Source organism: Zootoca vivipara, chromosome 17 (genome assembly GCF_963506605.1).
Source record: "Zootoca vivipara chromosome 17, rZooViv1.1, whole genome shotgun sequence".
In the NCBI taxonomy this organism is placed as follows: Eukaryota; Metazoa; Chordata; class Lepidosauria; order Squamata; family Lacertidae; genus Zootoca; species Zootoca vivipara.
The window spans coordinates 4,635,976-4,653,882 of record NC_083292.1 but is presented as its reverse complement, the minus strand read 5'-3'; the positions used below and the strand labels follow the sequence as shown (position 1 = coordinate 4,653,882).

At 43.5% G+C, this 17,907-nt stretch overlaps 1 protein-coding gene across 3 annotated transcripts in view; it reads left to right on the top strand.

Annotated features, from left to right (window-relative positions):
- Positions 1 to 763: 763 nt before the first annotated feature.
- Positions 764 to 17,907, top strand: part of IFT81 (intraflagellar transport 81) — a 73,410-nt gene continuing 56,266 nt past the window's right edge. For all 3 annotated transcript variants that reach the window (XR_004691461.2, XR_004691462.2, XM_035098556.2), the window contains exons 1-5: positions 764 to 932; positions 1,759 to 1,922; positions 3,480 to 3,583; positions 15,245 to 15,425; positions 16,747 to 16,836. Coding sequence is in view for 1 of the 3 variants with exons in the window: in XM_035098556.2 (XP_034954447.1) it covers positions 1,779 to 1,922; positions 3,480 to 3,583; positions 15,245 to 15,425; positions 16,747 to 16,836 (519 nt within the window). In the remaining 2 variants the exon portion in view is untranslated. The remainder of the gene's footprint in view (positions 933 to 1,758; positions 1,923 to 3,479; positions 3,584 to 15,244; positions 15,426 to 16,746; positions 16,837 to 17,907) is intronic.

The following is a 17,907-nucleotide window of genomic DNA, read 5'->3' as shown; positions in this document are numbered from 1 at the left end:
AGCGGTTTGAATCCCCGCGACGGGGTGAGCTCCCGTTGCTCGGTCCCAGCTCCTGCCCACCTAGCAGTTCGAAAGCACATCAAAGTGCAAGTAGATAAATAGGTACCGCTCCAGCGGGAAGGTAAATGGCGTTTCCGTGTGCTGCTCTAGTTTGCCAGAAGTGGTTTTGTCGTGCTGGTCACATGACCTGGAAGCTGTATGCCAGCTCCCTTGGCCAATAACGTGAGATGAGCGCAGCAACCCCAGTCAGTCACGACTGGACCTAATGGTCAGGGGTCCCTTTACCTTTAAGAAATACTCTTCCTTGCTTTTTCTGTTTTCATTATTATTTGGGATCTTTTGACAAAGGGTGGTATATAAATTGAATTTATTATTATTTATTGTCACTGCAAGCATTACTGTTATTGAAGTGCTAAGTAGAATTAGTGTTCCTATTAGAACCAATTCTATTTTGACTGTGACATTTGCTCTAAACCACCTTGAGATTTATAGCTGGAAGTAATAAATATCCCCCTTCCCCCTTGTTTATGTATTTATTTATTTATTTGGGGGGGGGCATTATCGTGAATCGACCTCCCTCCGCTGCTGCCGCTTCTCGCCCTCTGCGGCTCGGACTGAGCGCCAACCACCCCGGAGATATTAATCTCTTTCTCCCGCTTCCCGCCTCCTTCGCCTCGCGCAGCCGCAGTCGCACGCTCAGGCCGCAGCCTACGTCTCATTGTCGACGGGGTTGGGGGCGCGTCCTCCCGCCGAAGGCGCGCTCTAAGCGCCTTGGTTCTTTTCCGTCCACGCTGCCGCCGTTTTGGTCACGTGAGCGGAACTGCCTCCTCCACGGCAGCAACGGTACCCTAGCAACCGTTACCAAGGGCCCCGGCACCAGAGGCGGGGAAGAGATGGCAATTTAGAGGGGGCGTTTCGGGCGAAGGGTTGAGGTAATGTGGCGTGGGGAAAGCCTGGGGGTGTTTGTGGGAGAAAAGAGCGGTATAGTGAAAGATTGGCTAATCCATTTGGAGAAGGGCAGCGGGGGGGGGAGACCCGGAGGAAACAGGCAAGGGTTACCATGGCAACCCGCGTATGCCCCAGTTTAGGGGAAAGGAGTGACTTGGGGAATCGCTCTGGCATCTGGCGGTGCGAATCTCCCCCTTAAGGAAGGGGGCGCGCGGTTCTTGCCTCTGGTAGTAGGAGGGGCACCAGGAGATGGGATGTGTTACTGTTTTATTCTCTTTTGAAAGCTCAGTAGAAGCAAACGTGGAGAGATGGAGCTTGCAACCTACACTTTGACAAGAAAGGATAGGATAACAAACAACAGGCTGCTGCAGAGTTGCGCCTTTTCCCCGTGGGAGGGTGAATGTGAATTTCCCCTTTGTATAGTAGGCTGGTTTCCACGTGTGTGCACCACTCTCTAATGGAAGTGGTGAAGTGGCTTCACCAGTGTTCATGGCACATCCCAGCCAGGCAAAGGCACTCAGAATGTGAGGGGCAGGCCCTCCAGAGAAGGGGGTTTGGTGTGGGGAAGTCTCCGGGGCCAGGAGTGCTAACAGTGGGAAGAAGGTGAGGGTTTGCATTTGCATCAGGGCAGTTTTTTGTTCATCTTGCTCTAGAGGTAGGTTGCTGCAACGCACAAATATTTCATCTGTCAAACCTACACTAGAAGCAAAATGCAATACCCCCACAACCACCCATCTGAGGTTTTAATTTTAAAGAAATGTTTTTGCAGTGATTTTTTTGACTCGTGATGCTGCTTCATCTCTTCTGCAGATACCTACTAGAGTGCCATTATGAGTGACCAGCTTAAATTTATTGTTGAGAAGCTCAACAAGGAACCCTTTAAGAAGAACTTCAACTTAATCACATTTGACTCATTGGAGTCAATGCAGCTGTTACAGCTGCTAAATGATGTTCTGGGAGAGATTGACCCAAAGGTAAGGATGGAAAATTAAGATATTGAACTACATGTGTCAAGAAACTTGCTGGTTATTAATTTGTCTCAAAAGTTTATATCCCGCCTTTATATCAAATGGCTTCTCAAGGTGGCTTAAAGTAAATTATAATAATACATGTACCTTAAGTTGCCAGGCTGGTGGAAAGGGCCAGACAAAGTGTGTTTCCCATTGGCTCTGCGATTCCAAGGCAACTGGCGATGCTGAGTATACTTTCTCCCAAGGATGGGGTAGCAAACTACTGTATCTGCAGCTGCTAATTCTCTGGCCAGTGCAATGGATAGCACTAAGTTATTGAAACTAACTTAGTTATCTTCATTAATTTCAATGGGTTTACTCTGAATAAAACTTGGTAGTAAAAATACTACCCCAGATTCAGAGCAAACCATGATCTTAAACCAACTTCAGACCGTGGTTTAAGATCACAACCTATTCTGGAACTTGCTCATCATAGTTTTCAATAATGAGAAACTACAGTTAACTGAGAGGGACGCGGGTGGCACAGAGCCTAGGGCTTGCCGATCAGAAGGTCGGCAGTTCAAATCCCTGCAACGGGGTTAGCTCCCGTTGCTCGGTCCCTGCTCCTGCCAACCTAGCAGTTCGAAAGCATGTCAAAGTGCTAGTAGATAAATAGGTACCGCTCCGGCGGGAAGGTAAACGGCATTTCCATGTGCTGCTCTGGTTCGCCAGAAGTGGCTTAGTCATGCTGGCCACATGACCTGGAAGCTGTCCCTTGGCCAATAACGCAAGATGAGCCCTGCAACCCCAGAATCGCTCACGACTGGACCTAATGGTCAGGGATCCCTTTATCTTTACCTTACAGTTAACTGAAGACTTCCTGGCTTACTGTAGCACACCAAGAAGGGAAGAGTGAAAGGACACTTTTCCTGTTTCAGCTTATTAAACAGATTTGATTGCCCATGGCATGCCCATGGCATTCTCTTCTCTTAGTGGCAAACAGATTCCTATAGAAAGCCACCAAACAGAACTTGGGTGCAATAGCCATTTCTCCCATGTGTTTTCCTGCAACTAATATTTGGAGGTACACTACCTCTGATACTAGAAGTAATATACCGTAGGTATCATTATAGCTTTATCCTCCATGAATATGTCTAATCCCCTTGAAGAGCCATCCAGGTTGGTGGCCACCACTACATCTTGTTGCTGGGTATGGTACTCTGATTTTACCTGCCTTCTGTTTCTAGGCGTGACTAACCAGTCTCCCATGATATCACCACGATCCCCCCAATAACTTCCAGAACAACATTGCATTGAAATGCTTACCTTTTTAAAATGTATGCAGCCACAAATGAATGGATAAACACTCTGGGCACATAAAAAATGAAAAGGTCAGAGCCGGCCTGCTGGCCTGAAACTTGGAGAGGGGGAATTGAGTTGCAAAGGTTCATGACATGGAAGATGATAGTGGCCTGGATGAAACCTGGCTAGTTAATTAAAATCCATTCTTCTTTGCTTTGCTTTGCTTGTGAAATGAAGCTTGTCTTGTTAATTATGCCTTGGCTATTTTAATTTTTTCAGCAAGTTGTTGACATTAGAGAAGAGCTTCCAGAGCAAACTGCTAAACGGATGTTGAGCCTTCTTGGCATTCTTAAATATAAACCTCCAGGAGGCACCAGTGACTTGTAAGTATTTATGTCCTGTTGATAGTTTTACAGTACAGCCACTGTTGAAGCTATCTGAACCTGTAAAAAGACATAGAATGAACATATAATCAGTTAATCTTGTCACTTACAGGAGCATCCTATTATTAATCTAAATGGCATGCTTTATGAACTTGGCTGCCTATTTGTACTAAATGTACAGTATTTCTTCTCATCCAATTCATGAGACGTCTTCACTTTAAGAGTGAATGTGTTTCAGGGAGCACTGTCAATTGCTTAAAAGTTAGGTATAAAGTTGAATTTAGAATAGACCACACTGAATGTGGAGTCCCTGAAGGTGTGCTTTCTGTTAAGCTTCCAGAGGCTGCAAGCTTATACACATCTATGAGAAAGCTTATATGCAATAAGCAAGCTTATACACATCTATGACTGACCGAACCCAAAGGGTGCTCATCAATGGCTCCTCTTCATCCTGGAGAGAAGTGATTAGTGGGGTGCCACAGGGTTCTGTCTTGGGCCCAGTCTTATTCAACATCTTTATCAATATAAAAATAAAAAATCCTTCCAGTAGCACCTCAGAGGCATGAGCTTTCGTGTGCATGCACACTTCTTAGTGTGCATGCACACAAAAGCTCATACCTGTGACAAACTTGGTTGGTCTCTAAGGTGCTACTGGAAGGATTTTTTATTTTTATTTTGACTGCATCAGACCAACACGGCTACCTATCTGTATCTTTATCAATGACTTGGATGATGGGCTTGAGGGCATCCTGAGCAAGTTTGCAGATGACACCAAATTGGGAGGGGTAGCTAATACCCCAGAAGACAGGATCATGCTTCAAAATGACTTTAACAGATTAGACTATTGGGCCAAAGCAAACAAGATGAATTTTAACAAGGAGAAATGTATAGTACTACACTTGGGCAAAAAAAATGAAAGGCACAAATACAGGATGGGTGACACCTGGCTTGAGAGCAGTACATGTGAAAAGGATCTAGGAGTCTTGGTAGACCACAAACTTGACATGAGTCAACAGTGTGATGCAGCAGCTAAAAAAGCCAATGCAATTCTGGGCTGCATCAATAGGAGTACAGTGGAACCTTGGTTTATGAACACCTCGGTTTACGAATTTTTGGTTTACGAACACCACGGACCCATCTGGAACGGATTAATTCACTTTCCATTACTTTCAATGGGAAAGTTCGCTTCAGTTTATGAACGCTTCAGTTTAAGTACTCCACTGACCGTCTGGAACAGATTAATCCACTTTCCATTACTTTCAAAGGGAGAGAGATAGAGAGATAAACTTTATTTCGGCCATAGGCCCATAATGTACTGCAACCAAGAATAAAACAGTATAAAACCGACATACATAAAAACAATCAGACAAATTAAAAACATAAAAGAATCAGAACAATCAGGCAAAATTAGTTCCTCATACAAGGAACATTGTACAACTTTTTTAAAACGTTTCAAGTAGTTTTATGGGGTTTTTAGCTATGGTTAAAACGTTAGTGCATTGCAGGCCATCATTTTCCATTACTCAGCTCAGAAGGTTACTTGAATGATGTATCTTAGTGTCAGTAGTCGTAAAGTAAGTTATGCTGTTTTTTGTAAGAGAGAACTGAAATCAAATATCTTGCTACAAGTAATGTTTTGGTCGTATCATCATCTTGCAGCAGGTATGTTAATTGGGTCTCCAGCGGTTTGTCCGTGATTTCCAGAATTAGAGGGTACAAGATTTTAGTCCGAGCGGGCGTATGCAGGGGGCAACAGAACAGTATGTGGTAGAGGGATTCTATTGTTCTGTTGTCACACGTGCATAAAACTGAGATTTGGCCTTTGGAAAACCTGTGCCCCAGGACATTGGATGGGAAAACATTAAATCTTGCTTTGGTGAAGGCGAATCTGTGGGCTGCGACAGAAAGAAAAGACAGGTACGATGGAATCTGATGCGTGGGCTGTATGCCTTGATTCAGCGGGGAACATGTTCCACCTCCCGTTATAATATTTTGATGGAAATCATAGTTATCTAGTTTTTGAATTATAGTTCTTTTGGCTGAGGGAAGATCTAATTTCAATAGGTCCGATGGGAACAATCCGTAGGACATAATTTTGGAGTGGATTTTTTTTGCCCAGGGACTAACAAAGTCGTCTCTCCAAAGACATTGAATGAGATGGTGATTGGGCAATCTATGCCACAAGGACAGCCAATAGCAGAAAATATGCTTCCATAAGGAGTTTTCTAACGAGGGAATTTTAAGTTCAAGGCGAATAGCTGCATTGCTCACGCACTGGGGCAATTTCAAAAGGCGTCTCAGAAATTGGTTCTGAATTGTTTCTAGGGGCGCCAGATTTACTGATGCTCCCCATAACGGGGCAGCATAAGCCATTGTCGCCACCACTTTAGCTTTAAATACCTTTAAGGCAGATGGTACATGTAGAGCCCCTTCTGAAAAGAAGAAACGCAGTAATGCGTTCGAAAGGGCTTTGGCCTTGTTTTGGAGGTAAGCAATATGCGCTTTCCAGCCCATGTTGTGTTGAAAGTGCACTCCCAGGTATTGAAATTTTTGAACTTGTTCGATAGGTTTCCCATCCAACATCCATTTGTACAACTTCCGACTTCTGGAAAAAATAAGCACTTTCGATTTAGATTGATTTATGGTAAGGAGGTTAGATTTACAGTACAAAGCAAAAATCTTAAGTGCCCTCCTTAAACCGATTCTGGAGAACGAGAGTATCACAGCATCGTCAGCATACAGCAATAAGGGGCAGCGGTAATCCGCAAGGCGAGGAGCGTGGATAGCTAATTGTGACTCGGCTAGAGGTGTTCTCATGTCGCTTATAAATAGATTGAAAAGATAAGGGGCTAAAATGCACCCTTGTCGAACTCCTCTGTTGATGGGTACGGAGTTTGTGAGGTCACCAGTAGGTGTTATTCTCACCCTGGCGGTCGTCCCATCGTGGAGTTGGGTTATTAGCCACAATAACCTTCTATCAATGCCCCAATGGGCCAATTTTCCCCATAATAGTTTTCTGGGTATGCTGTCGAACGCGGCCTTCAAATCTATGAAGGCAGCACAGAGTTGGCCCCGCTCAGAAGAAGAGTATTTCCGAGCTAAGTGGTATAAAATTACTGCATGGTCCGTGGTTGAACGGTGAGCTCTAAACCCAGCTTGTTCTGGGCCGATGAGATGGAGTTCCTCTGCCCACTGGGTCAGTCTAGTTAACAGAAAACGAGCGTATATTTTCCCGATAATCGACAGGAGACTGATGTTTCGATAGTTTCCCGGATCATCGGGGGGGCCTTTTTTGTGTATTGGGATGATGATGGCCTCCTTCCACGTTCTGGGCACGAGACCAGTAGCATTAATTGCATCAAAAGTTGCGGCAAGTATGTTTGCCCACCAGGCCGGATGTAGCTTTATGGCCTCCGCCGGGATCAGGTCAGGCCCGGGGGCTTTGCCTATTTTTAGTTTCAAGATTAAATCTAGAATTTCATCAGGTTCAGTTTTGGGCCAAATGGGCAGGTGTTCGAAAGAAACGTCAGAATGGCAGGTAGAGGTCTCTGTCTGCGAGAAATATTTCCTCAAAAATTGCTCCCAGATCGGGGCGGGGATAACTGACAGGGGGCATTTCTTTGATCTTCTGTTTATCAGGCACCAAAATTCACGGGAGCTACGAGACCTGGAGGCTGCAAGTAGAGCCTGCCAGCGATTTTGCTGCCATTCACATTTGGCTCTTTTCTGTGCCTGCTTATATGCAATTTTAGCTTGTAAATAATTAGGGGGCAGTGATAGGGCGCCAGAGGTTTTATACTCATTATATATAGAACAAAGATGGAGTCTAGCTTGTTTGCACTGCAAATTAAACCAAGGAGCTCCAACCTTGAGCTGCACCCGATTAACCAAGTGGGCTGGAACCGTAAAAAAAGACATAAAATCCGTTGAGAGTAGAGAGAACAAGTCTAGAGTCTTATTGTAGTCGGGTGTATCTGCTAATAGGACAATATGAGGTTCGGTTTTCTTTTTTTGGAAAAATGCCGTGTATTTTTGGGCCTGAGTCGCTGACCATTTTATTCCTCTTATTTGGCCCGCAGCATTTAGTCCCATGTGGGTAGGGTGTCTTTTCTCAACCGGTAGCCAATCCAAAGAAAGTTTAGCGACTAAAGGGAGATGGTCACTCAAATGTACATTTTCTATTTTGAAATAAAAGAAATCTGTGAATAGGTCCTTGGAAACTAAAAAATAATCAAGGACACTATTTGAGGATGAACCCAGGTGAGTGAAGTCTCCAGGGATATCAGGCGGGCAGCTGCCATTTAAAATAACTAGATTTAGGTGGATTGCCATTTGGTAGAGTAAGACACCCGCCTCATTCACTCTGTTATCTTTGGATAATCTCAGAGCCAGGGGGGTTAAAGCCGAGTTTTGAAAACTAGGGGGGACCCACCACTTGGCCTTACTTATCATCTCCCAATTTGCAGCTGTACGGGCATTGAAATCGCCACCCATTACTGCGGGAATATTAGGATGTTTAAAATAACAATATAATAAGTGCTCCTCCAAGGCTTCCCATTTGCGGTGTAGGTCTGCTGAAAGACCACCCGGAGGGAGATAAACATTTGTAATTAGTAATTCAAATTTTTCACCGGAAATCAAGCCTGTGATGGCATAAGGAGGTAATGACTGGACAAGCGTAAATTTGGCCTGCAATTTAAGAGAGATGGCGATCAACAGGCCTCCACTAGGGCGTCCGCCTTTAAGGGAGGGGCAGGCTGGGAGAGAGATGAGATTGTAGCCGTTTATATCAATTGCCTCCTCTTCCCAAGTTTCTTGCAGGAGTATTATCTGAAATAAATTTATAAACTTCAAAAAATCAGGATCTGCTTTTTTCCCCCTCCATCCTGCAATGTTCCAACATAAAAATGTCAGGGGGGATTTTCTAGTCTGACCATTTAGCAGTCAATTCGGATGCAAGGAAGGTTCTTTAGTGGGGGGAGTTGCAGATACAAAGAAATCTGTTATTTTCCTTTGGGAGGATGGCAACAGGGGTAGGCGTCCCAAAGTAGTAACCGTATTAGGAAGGTTTGGCTGTAAGGTCGGCATATTCATTCTGCTAGAGGAGATGGAAGTTAGATCAGCATGGACAGAATCTCTAGTAGAATTGTCATTTGGAATTTGGATAATTTTGTTTATACGGCCCATCGGGTCTTCAATCAGATCCGCTGTCGTATCTTGTACTAAAGGAGTACCTTCCCATAGAGGCTGAGGTTGCCAGGGGTCTGCTGTAGGATCAGATATTATGAAGAGGTTTCTTTGGAGACTCATTTGCTGGTTGGGTGTTGTTCTATCCGGAGAGGGTGAGGATTCTAAGGCCGGCATAGATGAATGTGTCGAGCCGGAATTTAGCTCTTGCTGAGGGGCCAAGACTTTGTCCTTCGCTGACTCCGTCAGGGTGAGCGGGTCAAAATTTATTAAGGCAGATGTTGAGGGGCCGTCATGCAGGTCAGAGCATAATGTTGTTGTTGCCCGGCATGATAGAGCCTGCTGAAGACATTTGGATTTAGGCACGGGGCTAAATTGAAGGAGGTCCTGTGCTTCTGTCGAGCAAGATGGAATCAGCTTATTTTTGGCCTTTGCTTTATCATGGGCATGTAAGAGCTGCGATTTAAGCGCATCGAGTCTTTGAATTGTTTCTGCTTGTTCACTCAACGGAAGTTCGCCAAAAGAAATGATGAGCGCGCTTTCGTCCAAGGAGGTTTGCAGGATGTCAGGTACAGGTGAAGGTTCATTAAGTGGGCAAGGGGGTGCTGAGATTAGATGGGGAAGTTGTATAGCAGCATCTTTATCTGGTGTGTCAGAGCGGTCTGTACTTTGAGGCGTGCCGTCGGCTGCTCTGCATAATAAGGGCTTAATCAAGTTGTCCATAAACACCCTCGTTGGGATGATATCAGCCTTAATCAGGTCCTTTTTCCGACGTGCAATCATAGAAGGGACCTTTGGGGAATGAAAAGCTAGGATCACCCTGAGGGAACCGTCCTGCTGTAGCAGGGGCAGCACCGCATGTATGTCTATTTGCTGGTTCTTGATCTTTAGGATTTTACTGAGGCACTCTTTAGCCCCTTCTAAGTTGAGCCATTTTGCTGAATTAGCCCGGATAAAAAGGCAGATTTTCTTAGGTTGCAGGACTAGTGCTTGTTTGTTAAGTTGAGGATTAAGGTGATATTTGTGTTTCCCCCCCTCCGATTTGACTGAGAGGGGGTGGAGAGCTGGAGACTTTTTAACAAGGGGTGAGTTTTGGAATGTTTTTGATCCAAATGTTTGTAGCTCAGGTTTATCCACTTTCTGTTGGAGATTTGATAATTGGAGAGATATCTCATCCATTTTTTTGAAAATATAGTGAAGAGTCCGAATAACCAAGTGTAGTTGTTCGCATCTAGGGCAATCCATTAGGTCAGGGGCCGTTCCTCCATTCAGAGGGGTTTGGTTCCCTTTACATGGAGAGTTCAGATGGATCGTTGATTTGGGGGAGCACTGGGCCATCACTGTAGGGTCTTCAAGGTCGTCTAGCGGGAGGAAGCGATTGTAGGTTTCCACCTCGGCATGGTGGTCTACTTGGCCACACCCTCTTTTCCCCAGGTGTCGGTCAGTCCTTTTTAATTTTGGTTTTGGGAGCGACAAAGGTTCTTCAAGTTCTCTCAATCGTTTCCCATGACCCATAGCTAGCAAGGGTTAAAAAACCAATTCCTTAAAATAATAATTAAAAACCATCAAAGGGAGGAACCGTGGAACTGTGGCTTACAAGGAGTTTATCAATATGACTTTGAAATAGAAAGGTAACAAATGAGGCAATCTTTCACAGCTTGCTGGAACAGTAGCCTCCTGGATTCACAGCCTCCCCTCAGTCCCCGTAAACTTTCTTTCTAAAAGCGTGTTTAATTGCTCAAAAAGCTAAAACGGCGCCGTCAATCCACAATTTTTATCAGTGGGGACGTCGTCAGCAATAAAATAGATAATAAAATAGATAAAATGCTGCGTGTGGAAATTCTCGCCGAGACGAAATACTAACGACGTCTTCTGTGGGTCTTTTACTCACAGTTAAGATTTTCCAGCTGAAGGATTTCTCTTTCGCTGGGGCAATAGCCTTCTCGCCTCCTTTAGAGCTTATCGTAGGGCCCTCCGTGAGACAGACTCAGCAAAAAAGGGAGTAACTCTCAAGGCCTCGCCAGACCCTTATCAGGTTAGCAAATTGTCTTTTCTCTCGGGAGTTTATCTTGTTTTCCTTTAGGGAGTTCTACTCACTTGGCTGCAGGTTTCCTTCAGCTGTCAATCCTTCTTTCGGTTAAAAGAATAATAAAACACTAGTAAAATAATACAATACTAATGCGGAGCTCGAACGGTGCTTCCACTACCGCCGCCATCTTGACCTCGAAAATCAAACTTTCAAAGGGAAAGTTCGCTTCAGTTTATGAATGCTTCAGTTTATGAACAGACTTCCGGAACCAATTCTGTTCATAAACCGAGGTACCACTGTATAGCATCTAGATCAAGGGAAGTAATAGTACCATTTTGGTCAGACCTCACCTGGAATACTGTGCCCAGTTCTGGGCAGCACATTTCAAGAAGGATACTGACAAGCTGAAACGTGTTCAGAGAAGGGCAAGCAAAATGGTCAAAGGCCTGGAAACGATGCCTTATGAGGAATGGCTTAGGGAGCTGGGTATGTTTAGCCTGGAGAAGAGAAGGTTAAGGGGTGATATGATAGCCATGTTCAAATATATAAAAGGATGTCATATAGAAGAGGGTGAAGGGTTTTCTGCTGCTCCAGAGAAGTGGACACGGAGCAGTGGATTCAAGCTACAAGAAAGAAGATTCCACCTAAGCATTAGGAAGAACTTCCTGACAGTAAGAGCTGTTCGACAGTGGAATTTGCTGCCAGGGAGTGTGGTGGAGTCTCCTCCTTTGGAGGTCTTTAAGCGGAGGCTTGAGAGTCATACGTCAGGAATGCTTTGATGGTGTTTCCTGCTTGGCAGGGGGTTGGACTGGATGGCCCTTGTGGTCTCTTTCAACTCTATGATTCTACGATTCTATGTCTAGTTGCCTTTCAAATATTTATGATGTGTCGTAACTTGGTCTTTGTTGCTGTATTCCTTGTTTATTCAGTAGTGTCTTTTACTGATACTGGGCACTAGAGGGTGCTATTGCATTAATGTTTATTGTGTGTCAGGTTCCCTATCCTGTAGGTTTTCATTCTAAAATAGAAAATGCAGATTCAAATGAGCAAGGAAAATATAGTATAATCTTACTAAATGCCACCTTACATCTATGTGTGGGACAAACAACTTCCCTTTGGCAGTCAGTCAGATGATGTATCTGGTACAGAGGCCTTCTCTTCACATTTCTATGATTCTAGGGGAACGATAATATCAGACTCATGGTGTGGCCATTTGATACAAAAAAGCAGGTCCCAGCACTCATGGATGCAACTACGATGCATTTAGATCACAATTAGGTGGCTGCCGCTCAGAGCTTGATTGTCTGTGTCCCATGACAGGCAAAGGTGATGAAGGAGGAAAGGGCTTTGAGATGGGAGCAGTAAGGACTAAAAACTGGTAGCACAGAAACAAAGCCGCTTTGCAGGAAATGTAGATTTTTTTCAGAGGAGGTGGGTGGTGGCTGAGGTGATGTGCATGTGACTTTGTGTTGAATGCACTAAGATGGGAGAAGTAATCAAGACAGAAATGGACCTGGGTTAGGGTCAGAAGCAAGCTGGGCCAAATTAATAGGAGCCTAGAAGAGGCCGGACGGAAGAGTTGGAAAGGCTTGACCTCAAGTGGCCTGCACTTTCCCTGAACATGCCACAGACCAACCCATAATACTTACTCTTTACTACACATTCTTATGCACCTGTGATTGGCCCCACCCTGTCCCGACCCATGACCTTTCCCGTCCCCTCTTCCCCCCACCCCCTACCCAGGAGAGCCCCCACCTCTACTTGGGCTAGTCTGCAAAGTCAAGCCGAGATATTGTGGAGAGGGAATCTTTCCTACTGCAGTACTAGTGTAGCCGCCGTTAGAGGCTGCTGTTGTGCAACCTTTCCTGTACTCCCAGCATCCCCAGCTGTCTGAGTTTTGTGGTCGGAAACAGTGGGTTTTACCTGGTTTACCTGCCGTAGGTGTGACACCTGTCTATGCAAACGGTATGCAAACCCTCGGATATTCGCATGTGATGTTGTGTCCAAATTTCGACGCAATCGGTCAAGCAGTTGTGGAGAAAGATCATAAAACACAAACATGGACCTTTTACATTTTTATATACAGCGGTGCCTCGACTTATGAATTTAATCCGTTCCGAAGGCACCTTCGTAAGTCGAAAAACGCCATTGGAAACGCGATTTCCCATAAGAATGCATTGAAAACTGAAAAATTCATAAGTCGAAGCAACCCTATCTAAAAATTCGTAAGTCGAAAAACTGCCTATCTAAAACTGCCGCGGTTTTCCCCCGGATGTCGAGACATTCGTAAGCGTGCAGCCATTACCCCCATTCATAAGTAGAAAAATTCGGTTGTTGAGTCGTTCGTAAGTCGAGGTACCACTGTACTGTATATAGATTTTGCTGTTATATACTTTGTGTTTTGTGTTATATATTTTTGTTTTGTTGTATATTTTAAATGTGAACTACTTTGTGATTCCAAATAAATAGTAGTACAGTTGTACCTTGAACGGAATCCGTTCTGGAAGTCCGTTCGACTTCTGAAAACGTTCAAAAACCCAGGCATGGCTTCCGATTGGCTGCTGGAGCTTCCTCAGTCGGAAGCTGCGGAAACCACGTTGGACGTTCGGGTTCAAAGAACGTACGCAAACCGGAACACTCACTTCCGGGTTTGAGGCATTCGGAAGCCAAAACATTAGAGTTGCAAGGCGTTCGCGAACCAAGGTACGACTGTATATAAATTGATTTAAACAAACAAACAAATGTGTTTTAGGATTGCAGTCAGACATAATTTCTCAAGCTTCTCCTTAATGAGGCACACTCCTTTTCTGAATTAAAAACAGGGATACCCTAAACACTTATACCTGTTAACAGTGCTGGAGCGCATTAGTTGCATGCAGAAGACCTTAGGTTCAGCTCGTGGTATCTCTAGTTAAAAGGATCAGGTAGCATGTGATGGGAAGGATCTTCTCCTGAGAAAGCCACTGTCTGTCAGAATAGACAGTACTGGGCAAGGTGGATGAATAACAGGGGCTAATGTAAGATAGCTTCCTGTGTCTGCTGAGTCACTGCTTTAGCATGACTCTTTAATGGAAGGAGGCCAGCCCAGAGCAGCAACTTGTGCAGAGAGGCATCAGCCTTCTTTAAAGGCAGAAAATTCTATTGCATCTTTGCTCTCACAGTGATTGAATTATCCAGAGCAGTGACTCATGCTGAGACACAGCAGGCAGCCACAACCATGGGTGTGTATTTCAAGGATGGCTAGAGTTCAGGCTTGTTGGATCTATTTTGTCTTTTACTGGAAGCCTAAGGTCTAGCAACTAGAGTCAGGTGGAAAAGATTCACAGTTAGCATTGAAGAACTGGGTGCTTCTGAGCACATTCTGAGCTTAGGAACGTGTTTTCAGTACCAGAAGTGAGTTCATTCTCCTTTCACACAAAAGCACACTTCTGACTATCCCAAGCTTTCTTAATTCAAGCAATATAAGTTAGAGCAGTGGGGTGAGTCATTTTGTGCTGCTTTGTTAAATTATTGGCATGAGTTTCTACTCCCAATCTGTTGCAAATTGCTTAGAGATCTAGCAGATGATCACATTCTGCCTTCTGGTGTACTTGGGACATACAGGGGACCTTTTTTGTTTCCCTCACAGCTTGGGAATGATTCAGTTAAGAGAAAGATTTGTGATCTACACTGTCCCTTGACCATGCAGGTTACTAAATGGCTGTAGGCAAACCACTGTCTTTCAGCTTATCTCTCAAAAACACATTCTGTAAATTGAATGTCAGGAGCCACAGTGCTCTGGTGACTCTGTTGCATGCCTGGCAAAAGTAAACACAGCTGGTCTGGAAGTGACGTGGTACCCACGTCCATTCACAGCTGGGTTCAAAAGCTCCAGTTGGGATGAGGGGCTGGAGAGAAGTAACATCAGCCATGTAAAAGGCCCACAAAGGCAAGCACTGTCACCCCAATGCTTCTTTTGACCTTCTGAAGCCTTAAATGATTGGGGGGTAGAATACCTGAAGTACCCACCTCCTTTCTTAGGTAAACATGTGAGGCACTGTTTTATATCCCCCTCCCCAATCACTTAGGTGGGATAGGTGAACATATGACTCAGGGTCTCCTGGATTATAGACATGACACTGGAGTAACTTCCTTGGTCAATTTTTGCCTTTCGGTAAGCAGTAAAATGGGTATTCATGTTATCACATTGATGCTGCTACTTTTTAATGTGGGTTATCTTAGGGGGGGGCAGGATTCTTTTGTTTCCAGTGCTGTTGCTGTTTTTTGTTTGCCTATATTTGCAGGTTGCAAAATGCTTTGAACAATAGAAAAAGAGCCAAGTAAATGTTTAGTATTAATTCTTCATCTGAGCACTCAAGGGTGGGGTGGGGGGCTGCTGCTTATGTTTGCTTCAGACTTCTTTTTTCTCGGTAGAGCGTGATGTCACTGTTATTGTTCTTATTCAGGAGTACGTTCCGCCAGGGTTTAGTTATTGGAAGTAAGCCTGTCATTCATCCTGTCTTGCACTGGCTGCTTCAACGGACAAATGAGCTGAAGAAAAGAGCCTACCTTGCACGGTTCCTAATCAAAGTGGACGTGCCAGCAGAGTTCCTTCAAGATGATACCGTGTCAGATACCAATAGACAGGTAACATTTGCAGCACATTTCTTATCCAGATTGTATTTCTGTAATAATGTGGGTTAAAACCGTGGCAGGTTTGAATGGGTATAAACCTTATCTGCACTGGGAGCATCATGCAAAAAGCATATTAATGAAAGCCTTTAAGGCTGGTCTAATACAGAAAGCCAGGATAACCTGTATATAATCTGGAATTGTTTAATTATCAAGTGCTCAGAGGCTTCTGCTTGGATGAGAGAGCCACTGGTAAGCCTCTCACATGGGATGCTGCCTTCCATCCCCAAATGCTACAAAATGCATTTTTCTTGTCTTCTGATGGTTTGAATTGCTGCTGTCAAGAGGGTTCAATGAGCTTGGGTTGTCCCCAGATCGCTGAAGCTTCACCTGTAGAGTATGTTGGTGGGTAGAAAGTTTGGGAAATGGCAGCAGAAATAGTGCATGGCTTTGGTGTTTCCTCAAGTGTGTGCACATGTCAGGTTAAGCAGGAAAAAATTGCTCTTGCCTTGCATGGAAGTTAAAGCAAACATTTCCCCCCATTGATAATATCCGATTGTATAATTAAAACTAAACAAACACTGCCTTTAGAGCAGGGAATGCAGCTTGTGTATTTGTTCAGTGTGTGCCACTCCTAATTTGTATAAAGATACAGCTCCACAGTTTCCATTATGTAAAATGTTTCCAGTAATCAACTGGCTTCTCCAAAATAGAAACTATAATAATACACCACACTTAAAACAATACGTGAGGGTTTTTTAAATGCTGCTAAAAATGAAGAGATTTTTGCTGATAATATCTGGTTATTTATTTGTGTAATATTTTATGTTATGACCTAAATTATTTAAGTTACATATCATTACAAATTTTGTGTTTGTGGAACAAACATGGCTTACACACAATTTCTAGGTGGGCCCAGATGCAGTTTATAAGATACATTAATTCTGATGGTTATGACCTGCCCACTGGTCTGCTCACCTGAAGTTAGAGGAAGGACCCTTTGCTCACAGTTTTGATCACGGTGAATGTACATTATTTCATTTTTTCAATAAAAGCTCAGTCTAGGGAATCTGCCCTTAGCAGGCCCTGGGTTAGCAACTCCTGTTACGATTTAATGAACTCTTGACACTGCACTGTTAACAGTAATCCTTAGTCTTCCTAGAAAGAATTTTATGTGGCAAAATGTGCAGATTTCTATGAATGAGAGTGTGATTTGGTATTTTTCCTGGTACTGAGGAATGCTCCCTGTTGTTATTAGACAGCAACATTATCAGAGAGTATGTGTGTATAATCAGTATACACCCTGAGTCATATCATTTGTTTGCTCTTTTTGCAGTATGAAGAGCTGATGGAAGCATTCAAAAACGTACATAAAGAATGTGAACAGCTGAAGACTTCTGGTTTCTCAACTGCAGAAATACGAAGGGTAAAAAAGAGAGAGATTGCAGATACTATATATTTTTAGCTGTGCTTTTGATTTTTAGATCAACTCTTGATTAAAATTGATTAAATTGATTGTATTGATCTTTTAGCATGGCACCCTGAGCTTTGGAATTCCCTGTCTGTTACCATTAGGCAGATACACTCACTATACAGTGGTACCTCTACTTACGAGTGTTTCTTCTTGCGAACGGAGCTCCCTCTGCCATCTTGGATGCGGTTTAGATAGGATTTTTTCTACTTGCGAATTTTTAGATAGGGTTGCTTCGACTTACGAATTTTTTCTCTCAATGCATTCCTATGGGATTCGACTTTTTTTCAACTTACGAATGTGCGTTCGGAACGCATTAAATTTGTAAGTAGAGGTACCACTGTATTATTTAAACACCTGATGAAAACTTTTTTTTTTGTTTCAAAAGCCTATACGGACACATAACTTAGCCTTTGTTTTTGAATTTTGTTGATTTTATCTGGGTATTATTGGCGATTATTTTGATTAAATGGCCTATTATACATTATCTAAATAAAATAAATGCATAATTTAGGCTTACAAGTATGTCTACAAATGTTGCTACCTGCCGAAGAGGGTGACTGATTTTTTCTTCTTCTTGACTATTTTGTCGCTGTCTCACAAAGCAGGTAATATGAGTGAGACTCAGTAAAATATAACTGATACAGCAGTTGTCACTTGTCTTTCTCCCATTAGGGCTTACTACTAAGAGCATGTCTTATTCTTAAGTCTTCCCTGTCACAGGTAGCTCATTCAAGAGGTTCAGCTACTTTTCACCAAAACCGCTAACCTAGCCTCATCTAACCCCCTGTAAGTGCTCTTGAAAAACATCATTTGAAAGGCACGATATACATTGATTAATCAATAAAATGTAGCTAACCAGAAAAGCATCTAAAGGGACATAGTCACCTTATGTTCAAAGCAAATTTTATTTCTAGCCCATCTGCCCATTCATAACTTTGTTATCTGCCCCAAATGGCATTCTTTCTTTCTTTTTTTTAAGGGTATTTAGATTCTTTGTATTGAATGACTTGGGGCAGTTTGATC